Here is a 10874-nt window from a genome sequence, read left to right as displayed (position 1 = left end):
AACAAACCGAGGATGCTGTTGTTGCCTCGATAACGGTGGAACCGGAAGTTAACGCAATGCTTGCTACTACAATCCGTGCACTCCCAGTTACTTCCGCCATGGTTCGCGACGCCACTGCTCGTGATCCGTTACTTCAAAATGTACTCCATTTTCACCGCACACAATGGCCTACGGTATGTTCCGATAAACAACTTCAACCGTTCTACCAACGTCGATCCTCACTTCCCGAGGTTGATGGTTGTTTACTCTTTGCAGAACGAGTAATTATGCCCCCGGAATTACGGAGTGGTCCTCAAACAATTTCATTTTGGACATCCCGGTATCAACCGCTTGAAGGCGCTAACACGTAGCTACGTCTACTGACCGAGCATGGATAAGCAGTTAGAACTTGTACGCAAGTGCTCCAAATGCCAACTATCTGCGAAATCCTCTCGAAAAACAGAATTATGTTCATGACCTGTCCCAGAACTTCCATGGTCACGAATTCATGTTGATTTTGCGGGACCAATTAACGGCCAACAATATCTCATCCTAGTAGATGCTTATAGCAAATGGCCAGAAGTGTTCAGCATGAACCATATTACTGCTGAGGCTACCATTTCAAAACTACATGTGTTTAGTCACTTCGGAGTTCCAAATATCATTGTTTCCGACAACGGCAGCGAACTCACTTCCGCTAAATTTTCCGATTTCTGTCAAGAAAATCCCATACAACACGTGCGATCACCACCATTTCATCCACAATCAAATGACCAAGTGGAAAGACTCGTGAACACTTTCAAACGCGCACTCCAAAAACTCAAAGGGGAGGGAACCACCCCGGAAATCATCGAGACATTTCTGCTGAGTTACAGGGCGACACCAAATGTTCGCTCCACATGATAAGTCCCCGGCGGAGGTAATTATGAACCGGAAGGTCCGCTTACCCGTTGACGTCATCCGTCCAACACCACATTCGCCAACCGGTAGAAACATAAATATGGAAGTTCAGTTCAACCGACATCACGGTGCTGCAAAGAACATATTTATACCCGGCCAATCTGTGCTAGCGAAAGACTATCGTGGTGGCGCGGAAAAGTGGACACAAGGCATAATTGTGCGCCGTGCCGGAAGAGTTGTCTGAGGTAAATGTAGGCTCCTCTATCTGGGTCCGTCATGCCAATCAGCTACGCGCTTGCTATCTTCCAGCGGCAGCTACTTTTGACCCTGTTCTTCCACTGGAGACTCTTCTCGACACATTTGAGTTAGCTCAACAGCCAAAATCTCCAGAGCCGATGAATGAACCAGAAATTTCCAAAAATTGTACACCCAGAAAATGGACCGATCGGATCAGAAAGCCTGTCATACGAATACAACTGAAACCACAGCTCCAGTCGTACGAACAATGACTTCAAAGGGGAGGTGTTAGGAGGCACTCCTAACGAACATATTGCTCAACATTTCTCTCTCTCTATTTCAGCCTTTCATTGGACTGTTTTATTCAATTACATTCTGGATTCTTCGAATCTCGATATTGGCTGTTCAGCTGCTGCAGTATAAATTCCTCAAGGCTTTTTGTCTTCTCAATTTTGTGTGTAACTGACAAGGTTGATTGACTGATTATTAGAGAACATAACAGAGACACCGCGGGTGTGTTCGAACTAAAGACCCGCTGGTCCGCATGTTCGAGTCTTCAACAGGGCTATCCCAGGCTCCTTCTGGAATGGCAAGTCACAATCGTCAGGCTAGTTGCAGACCCGCGAAAAACAAACTTGGACACAAAATCTCTAATTATCATCATAGAGCCACGTAATCTGTTGACAATTGTAGGACATACGTCACCTAGAAAAACCCATGTGGGTAGCTACACGTCAGGAGCCATAACTGGTGTTAATGGAGTTCTGCAATGGAGGCTTTGGTAGACCTTCACTGCACCCGCGGAAACCAGCGTCAATTTAGACACGACGATATGTGATACCGGTTACAGACGATAGAAGCCACATCTATTACGGACATGACTGTCTTCGTTACTTCTCAGGTCCCATTCTCACATGATTCCTCCAGCATCCCAAAAGCGTTGCTACCTTAAATTGTAGTAGAAGAATGCTGCAAAATTTCGCTGTAACATCCGAACCGCTTCACTATAACAAATGGGAGGCGCTACGACTAAACTAGACTAAACCAACACCCGTTCGCCCATCAATCACATTGAGCTCCGATGACGGTAAGATGAGTACAAGAGCATCAACAACATACACGTGTCCGACGCCGATACTTGGCAGCCGTAGATCGGTCAGATGACGGAGTTTACAGTCAAGCGACCCCGGTGGATGGCGGAAAGAATAAAAGCCTACAGGAATACGGGCCATTTGATGGGATGAGTCGCTACAGTCCTGGATTGTGCTGGTTGCTCAAACGGCGTTCCAGCAGAATACCCCAGTGCCATGAGGACAATTTTAACACATGCACACCCAAGTCCGGGAGGTCCTGAATCGGTAGGAACACCACACAAACTTCCTTACAGTTCGGTCCAACTGAACGAACGGCTTGAGTTGTGATCTATACAAATCCACATGGACTGTTACCAATTCATATTCAGTCCGCGAAATGGCGAGATGGCTGTGGTCAGAGCGCGAATTTACCGACCGGAAGGTCCGAGGTTCGAACCTGACCTGGACCCCTCGACTTCCCTGTCTAGGCTTGGGCAACCTGGCAGTATCCCAGCCCTCGTGCATCCTTTTGGTGACATGCCAGTTAGGTGTCAAAAGGGTGCGACAGCTAAAATAGTTCATAAACCTCAAGAAGTTGGCGACCAAAAATGACCTGTCCATATGGGACACGTTTACGGACTCTGGTGTATGTACCAAATACTGTGAATGACCCTGTATAAACGTTGCTTCCGCAAAGACCTAAAACGAAAAGCCAGCGCGCAAGAGTTTTTGGGATAACGAAAGAAATAAGGTGCCACCATGGGATCTCTAGATGCGCCAACAGTTGGCGCAGTACATACGTCCACAAACGCTGGGACTCAACTATCATATAGCTCCTGTTTTCACCGCACATTGGGTCATGTTAGCCTCAATTCAACCGGACTGCAATGAAGCGATTGGTGCAAACGACGGAAGACGTAATTAGAGAACAAAGCATACCTAATGAAATTACACACAAGCAGTGCCTAGAAGATCCATGTTAGAATGAAATCTTTAGCCACGCACGAATGCGTACTTGCGCAAACTATCGCACTGAATCCATCTCTCTCCTATGTTACAATGCGCTCCCACATAAGCAGTCCCCTGATTTTATATCCATTAGGAGCAGAAAACCCTTGTGCGCAGTTCCGGGGCGGACAACTAAAAGCCCCATCACACGGAAAATTCAGGTTTGGGAGTTCGGCGACATAGTTTTGCGCAGATACGAGTCATATGAACCAGTAGGTGAAAAGACGAAACACCAGGCGGTTTGTGCTATCTCGCAAGCAACTATGTCCATAACAAGCCGTCATCATCGCCGCTGTACCAGTAAGCCATCGGGCTATCAGTCCCCTATCCATGTGACATAAATTGGACACCCTAGCCACTGTTCATCTCTCAGTACTTCGTGGGAAGCTTTTGAGCTGTCTTACAACAGATTTAACCCCTGGAAAGCTACACAATTACAGACCACAGGGAAACTCACCATGGTAGAGGGCAGCGTGGCCGGGAAACGAAACCTTACTAAGTGACCGCCAATGGTATTAGTAGGTTAGAACAAACTATTAAGTTCAACTGGACAGGTGGCCAACATGGAAAGGTGAAAGAGGTAGTCTCTTGTGAGCCCCATCACCGTTCGAAAACTACGCACTTATCGCATACTGTCAGTTAGATAGTATGGTCAATGGGCCACAATTCCATATATCAGGCAGACTGCCCAGCTATTGGCAAAGACACAGTGAAGTGAATTAGGCACGATGTGGATTCACGGAGTCACGGATTCACGGATGGATACACAGGATCCAGGCTTTTGCCCAAGTTTCCCGGGTCGGTTTTGTTCTTGTCGGTCAGTGGCTGTCGTTCACCTGAAAGGCACAACCGGAAAAAGAGTGGAGCACTGCTCTTTATATTCTCAGCGCGGAGTAGTATGCTTGACAGCGCGAGGATTCGCATGAATAAATGTCTAATAGTGCTTTGAACTGCGTTCTAGAAAGTGCGTGAACAACCGCCGGAGGAAGGTCATTCCACGCACCCACTACCCGAAATTAGAAAAAAATTTGTTTAATGAATGTGTGTGCTCTAAGCTTGAAAATTATCTTACTATGCCCCCGCCGGGTGTTTCCTGGGTCAACGGTAAAAAACCTGTTTGCCAAGGTTTGTTCAAACAGGGGGGCGTTTCCTTTTCAGCCGCTAACTTAACCCGAGTCCAGAAGCAGGGCCTGTCTTCACGAGACGCGTTTCGTGGTCCACGGATTTGAGGTCGGCAACAATTCTCGTGGCGGCCGCTGGACACGCTCAAGGAGGGTGACGTCTTTCGTGCGACCTGAGTAGACAACTTGGTTGGCGTACTCCAAGAGTGGTCTGAAGTAGGCTACATAGAGTATTTGGAAGTCCATGAGAGTAATACGGGAGAAGGTGCGTCGGATCATCCGTAAAATGGCGAATGCCTTATGGGCCGATTTTACATGATGCAGTGAGAAGGACAAGTTTGAGGAGACCCAGATGCTCAAATCCTTTTTGGCATCTACCCTCATGATGTTTTCTGTTCCGTTCTTATGCATGGTGAGAAAGGACCAAAAACATCCTGAGGATAGATGCCAAAAAGTATTTGGGGATCTGGTTTTCCTCAAACTTGTCCTCACTGCATCATGTAAAATCGGCCCATAAGGCATTCGCCATTTTACGGATGATCCGACGCACCTTCTCCCGTATTACTCTCATGGACTTCCAAATACTCTATGTAGCCTACTTCAGACCACTCTTGGAGTACGCCAACCAAGTTGTCTACTCAGGTCGCACGAAAGACGTCACCCTCCTTGAGCGTGTCCAGCGGCCGCCACGAGAATTGTTGCCGACCTCAAATCCGTGGACCACGAAACGCGTCTCGTGAAGACAGGCCCTGCTTCTGGACTCGGGTTAAGTTAGCGGCTGAAAAGGAAACGTCCGCACCGGTTCCACTGTACTAATGGAGGAAGGAATTAGAAGCAATTGCGAATGAGTACACATTCAGATACATCAAAGTTACCATAAAGAGAGCATATGAACAATAGCAAAAATGCCCAGAAACACCTACTAGCACTTAACTGCCAATAAAAAGGAACGTGTGCCATAACAAAAAGTGTAAACGAAATAAAACAATGGGAACTTGTCGCAAAGAAGCGAAGCCGTCGAGAATGAAACACCCACACTTGGGTACATCAGTAATCGTTCCGAACTGGGGCGTCCTCAACGGGATTGAGGACCTTATTCAACCTTTGCAAACCTTATTCAGCATGGGCTCAACGCAAGACTACGGCTGAAATTCAGCAAGACAGCTCGGTCGGGGACTTGCCGCCTTTGCTCCACCCTTAGTATCTTCATGCCACGTCCTGCATGTTCAACAGCCACGTGCAGGTGAGTGCGACGTCCAACCAGAAGGACAAAAAGATTTTGAAAATTCAACTGACTGTAGCCGCTTATTTTAACGCTGCTGTATCTTAACCCTTCTTCCATGAACTTTTAACCAAGAATCACCTTTGCTGTCGATATCCCTGGGTGGGTGGGCAGACCCCAAGTATCATAACAATGTGAGTTTACTGAGCCACTATGTCGATGTGAACTCGCTACGAAATACCCATTTGCTGATCATTCCTTTACTTTCACATTGCGGTCCGTCACGCCGTTTGTAGTTCTGTGGGAAAATGATTAAAGGATGGAATGGAATTTCCTCGAAAACAAAGTAGAGTCACTCTCACAGGTGCTTCGCAAACACCACCTTCTGGACTAAGCGAACTTGGCCAGCAATATCCTGAATGACAGTTTGAAAAAAATAATCCCTGCACGCGGGCCACACGTGGTATGTTGCAGACAGCTTACGTGGCTGCCAGCGCATACAAACCTAGCAACTAAATCCGTTTTTCGTTTCTGACGCTTCAGAGAAGCACGAGCATGTGAGGACTGTTGAGCAAATATGGTATGCTCCTAAGGCTAAAAGTGCACACCGAAACAAGAGAACGTCTCTACTGCTGCATTTTGAACACTTTGCGCGCCCTGACTATTGCCACGCAAAAAAGCTGTCGCTTGCACAACCCAAATTTATTAATCTCCCTCGAGGCATGATTTTGATAGGCGGATTCACGGTCTCCTAGATATGGCAACAAATGACACGGATTGCGCCACCAACAAAAAACTGGACGAAAAGCGGAGAGGTCAATCCTGAAGAACCCTCCTAGAGGTGATGGACTTTCTGGGCAGTTCACTTTGTGCAATGAGTTCACCGGACTTCTGAGAAGAGCGGACCATTACGCAGTTTGACTGTCATGTGCATCCGGCCACCCAGGATAATCTTGGAGAGACAACTCATTCACAGATACGATAACTTCGGAAAATTCAAAAGAAACTGCAGCTGTTGGCCCGTGGTACATGTGGTGGTGGAAAGGCGTGGTTGATGCAACGCCAGCTGCTTAGAAATCCTGTCTGACGCTCTCTGGCTTGCCGCCCAAGAACCGAAGAAGGGCCTCGCAAAGCGGAAAGGCCAAGAGGCCATGCCCTGACAAGCTGAGAAATAAAGATTTTGGGAGGGTTTATGAAATGCATACCACAGTGTACGTGCCCACAACCAGGTAAAGGTAGAAAGCAGAGTTTCGCCCCTGTCCGTAAATACCGCTGAGGGCGAAATTTTGTTCCAGATATTTTGTGTTGGTTCAAAACCGGAGGGCCTAATAATATGCGAACCAAATGTTAAACATACCCAAATCAGGGTCAACGTAACTGTTTTTGAGAAGACTTCACAGAGATTCCCGGACACCGTGCCTGGGCACGGACACTATCTCCACTATTTTTGCTGGGCTCATTTAATTGTTTTTCATGGACGTACCAAAAGGGCATCCGTTCGTCCGCAGCTGCATATACGTTGCATCGTCGCACGACGGTTCTACTTTTCACTAGCTCTATTGGGCTTGCCACGAAATGATACGGGCATAGTTTTGGCTTCACTTATACCCACATTCTTTATATCTAAGATGGAGACCGTCCTCCAAGGGAACCAAGTGCAATGCATGGTAGACTATTGTACGTTTTCCTGATTTGCTTTTCAGGAGATATTCCTCTCGCTGCCTGGGAAGCGCGATTCTTGCGTGAAAACCACCGACATGTATTTAGCAAGGGCTCAAGAGCAGCTTGCTATTCTGATTGCCGAAGAACTCTTGCCTTAAATACTGCAATGAGAAAAGAAAGCTGTGCTTCAATTGCGGACAAGCTCGCGCAAATTTTGCCAGTTGCACAGTCTCTGAATTAATTGTTTGTATGCGGAATCTACAAGTGGGTTCGCAGGGTGGGGTGAGGAATATAAACGAAGGAATATTTATCACTTCGGCTGACAGTTTTTTTCGCTAAGCAGCCTTGTCTTATGCGACAAGCGAAACGACCAGGTTGGTGCCGCCAAATGACGGTTTATATGACGTGAAAACACTTATTCATAAAGCTTATGGATGCATGGGGGTGTGGTTAACCCCAGGAATCTTTAACCCGGACATAGAGACAGTTATGTCATTTTAAGGAATTCGGTCAAAAGCCTGACTGTCAGGCCGCAGTTGCTCGGCATGAAAGTTGGGTTTTGTGCAGCAGTCTACAGACCAGCCTGGGGTAGGGACACTGAACTTTCTGTAAACATTTTGATGAATTTTTTAATAGCTTGTTGAGATACAGAAGTCGTTGCTGCACGAAAGCCTTGTAGTATACGGCGTCTGTCAGTTTGATTGATTTATATGTAAGTATTGATGTACAACCTTGCTTACTGGGCCTTGGCTCATGAGCTTTATTTCTGTTTTTCATCCACAGAAATTGTCGTGAGCACCTGCCTTCGGAGAATCACTGTCCGCTGGTGCTTCCATAGCGTGCATATTACATAATTGGCGACCACAGCAGGATGGTTACCGCACACAGCGTAGACCCACCACAAAGATCCTGGCTCTACATATGTGCATACATGCCTCAGAGCTAGCGCGTTGCTCACTCACATACGGTAGACGCAGTCCCAGATACAGCAACCCCTGCACACGCTCGCCAGCTCAACGCACCACACCACTAGCAGCGGCCGGTTCACGTAGGCCATGGTACACCGGGGACGGTGTTCTTCAAAAAGAAGGCCAGTGTAGCATACGGCGTCTGTCAGTTTGATTGATTTATATGTAAGTATTGATATACAACCTTGCTTACTGGGCCTTGGCTCATGAGCTTTATTTCTGTTTTTCATCCACAGAAATTGTCGTGAGCACCTGCCTTCGGAGAATCACTGTCCGCTGGTGCTCCCATAGCGTGCATATTACAGTCTTAATAAAAAATTTACTGCGTATAAGATGTACTCACAGAGATGTGTAAAAATAAATCCCGTCAGGACGGTGAGTGTAGCCGTATGTGCACGCGTAATGGCGTGCAAGCACCAATGGGGACAGCTAGCTAGCTTTTATGTTATTCGATGGAGGGTTAGGGTTGAAGATGGACCATTTAAACCTTCGACAAGAGAGGTAGAAATGTATTCGGATATTCCTTTCTCAACCTTATTCGTTGCCTCCAGTAGATAATTTTTGCATGACCTCCAAAGATTGAGCTTGCACGGGTGAGTACAGCTTATGGGAAAGCGTGTAAGGAAATGGTCATGATACTGGTTTTTAGCTTATTTTGCGTACAGAAGGCACCAATGCATGTGTGAGCACAGGTTGGGGCGCGGCGGTCTCCCTAGTTAGGATAGCTTACAGAGAAAGAATACTGAATTCGCCGCCATTTACTGCACAATCTTACATACTTTTATCACTTTTCGTTTAGAGAAACCAGGAGGGACCCACTGAGTTGGATATTGCAGGAATGCACTACAGCAATGTTGCATTGACCTACGGGGGTTGTACTATCCAGACTCTCATCCTGAGACGTTTTTTGAATAAAGACATGACAAGAAAGAATTGGTAACGTTTGGCCGATTCTACAGTTCACGGGCTTTTCAGTGACCAACAGCGGGTAAATTTTGGCTCTGCGGAATACGAATAAAGTGAGCGAGCCGTCCACGCTTTCCGTTTGAAAAAAATGCGGCTTTGTACGTACTGTGTATAATGTGTTAAGCAGGGGGTCCTAAACCGTAAATTTCGCCCATTGATAAAATGGAGCCAAAAACAGATGAGGGCTTGTTGTCCAAGAAGAATAGAGAATGCTAAATTTCCTCTCCTTAAGGGATCAGGATTGTGGTGCGAGATACGGAGATGCCTCGCAGATAGTCATTCTGGAGTACTGACCGCTTCCGAATGAGGCAATCAAGTTGAGTGTTTGACCAAAAATGCTAAAGCTTTACCAACAAACCACAGCCACAACTGTTAGTTCGTTTTAAGGGTTTTCTAAAATCCAAGACAATGCGGTCAACCATGCATTTACTTTCAGCGGCACTTGGCAATAGGCAACACGTCGCAGCCAAACCGTGTGCGTCAGCACTGGACCGAGTTCAGACAGTGTCCATCCAATAAATGGCTTGAGACCGCTGTACATTCGCACTTCCATCCAATGCTTGAGACCGCTGTACATTCGCACTCACACGCACTCACGCTTTCGCGCCTGCTTTGCTGGAATATAGCTATTTTGTTCCCTTCCGTGAGTCTTTTTCTCCCCGACACTAGGCACTGGAGCGGGTCAGCAGCGGATACCCCAGATTGGCGAATATGCAGATATAACACTTGAAATATAGGTGATAAAACTAGTACGCTTACGTTGGCGAGAGAGTAACAGCAGGCCGCTCAGGGTCACCAGGTCTGTACAGGCGAACTGGCAATCTTCTCGATGGGAGTGAAAATGACGTACATCAAAACCATAGTTTATACTCGCTTGGGTTACACCACGGTAAATCACCCAACTTTTAAAAAACGGAAACAGCGTTGAGGAGAAAAATGAGATGTGGTCTGTTTAGTTGGGAGGGAATGCGTATTCCCGGGGAGTTCAAGAACTGAAAGGAGCTAGGAAAACTGAGGGTGCGTGCCAAACACGGAAAGATCTTCAGAAACGCAGCTCCGACAACGATAATATGGTCCGGTAACTTCGGTCCGCCGGAGCACGAATTTAATCACATTTGTCAAGGGACATTAAATAGTGAAAGGAATGCGCAAAAAGGAAAGTCGTAGATCACGAAATTACCACGGTGAACAGCAAAAATGTATAGTGTACACAATAACGACGTAAAACCCAGAACGGAATCACCGCTTGATGGGAGGCGGTTAAAAGGAGGACGCAGGCGCGGGCAAGACAGTTGTTAAAAAGAGTGTATAAGGGGGAAGACAAAACGGCGCTATTGCGGTCTACACCAAAAATGAAAAGGTTACAAAAAACCTCCACCATTTCCGCATGCTTTACACGTCATCATTGTGCAGCTCTACGTTGAAGGCCGAGTACAGTATGCGCGTTGTGTCACTACTACTACTGCTACCGTGCAGACCTCTCAGGAAGTTGCATCTCACTTGATTAATTCAAACTGTGACCAGTTTCGGTGAAAGACTTACGCATGTCCGCTGCGCAGAAAGTCCATGACACTGACGCAATCTTCATTCCGAAAAAAGCACGCAGTCGAGCAAACCGCGAGCTTCCTAAGGGATTCGGTCTCTTCTGGAAAAGAGGTCTCCACTATTTTCCAAAGGGTTGACGACAAGAGACACGGAAGACGAGCCAAAGTTTCGTGAATTGCAGAACCAGTGTAAC

The 10874-nt window shown here is 46.8% G+C and overlaps 1 protein-coding gene across 1 annotated transcript in view; it reads right to left on the bottom strand.

The window, feature by feature from the left end:
• T265_02201 (hypothetical protein) overlaps positions 1–4121 on the bottom strand; it is a gene marked incomplete at both ends in the record, with an annotated part of 16230 nt that extends 12109 nt beyond the window's left edge. Inside the window, one exon of the mRNA XM_009166389.1 lies at positions 3954–4121. Within this exon, the coding sequence (XP_009164653.1) occupies positions 3954–4121 (168 nt within the window). The remainder of the gene's footprint in view (positions 1–3953) is intronic.
• Between the last annotated feature and the right edge of the window lie 6753 nt (positions 4122–10874).

The sequence above is a fragment of the Opisthorchis viverrini genome, assembly GCF_000715545.1.
Source record: "Opisthorchis viverrini unplaced genomic scaffold opera_v5_27, whole genome shotgun sequence".
Classification (NCBI taxonomy): Eukaryota; Metazoa; Platyhelminthes; class Trematoda; order Opisthorchiida; family Opisthorchiidae; genus Opisthorchis; species Opisthorchis viverrini.
The sequence above is the reverse complement of the archived record's forward strand: the minus strand, read 5'-3'. Positions and strand labels throughout refer to the sequence as shown.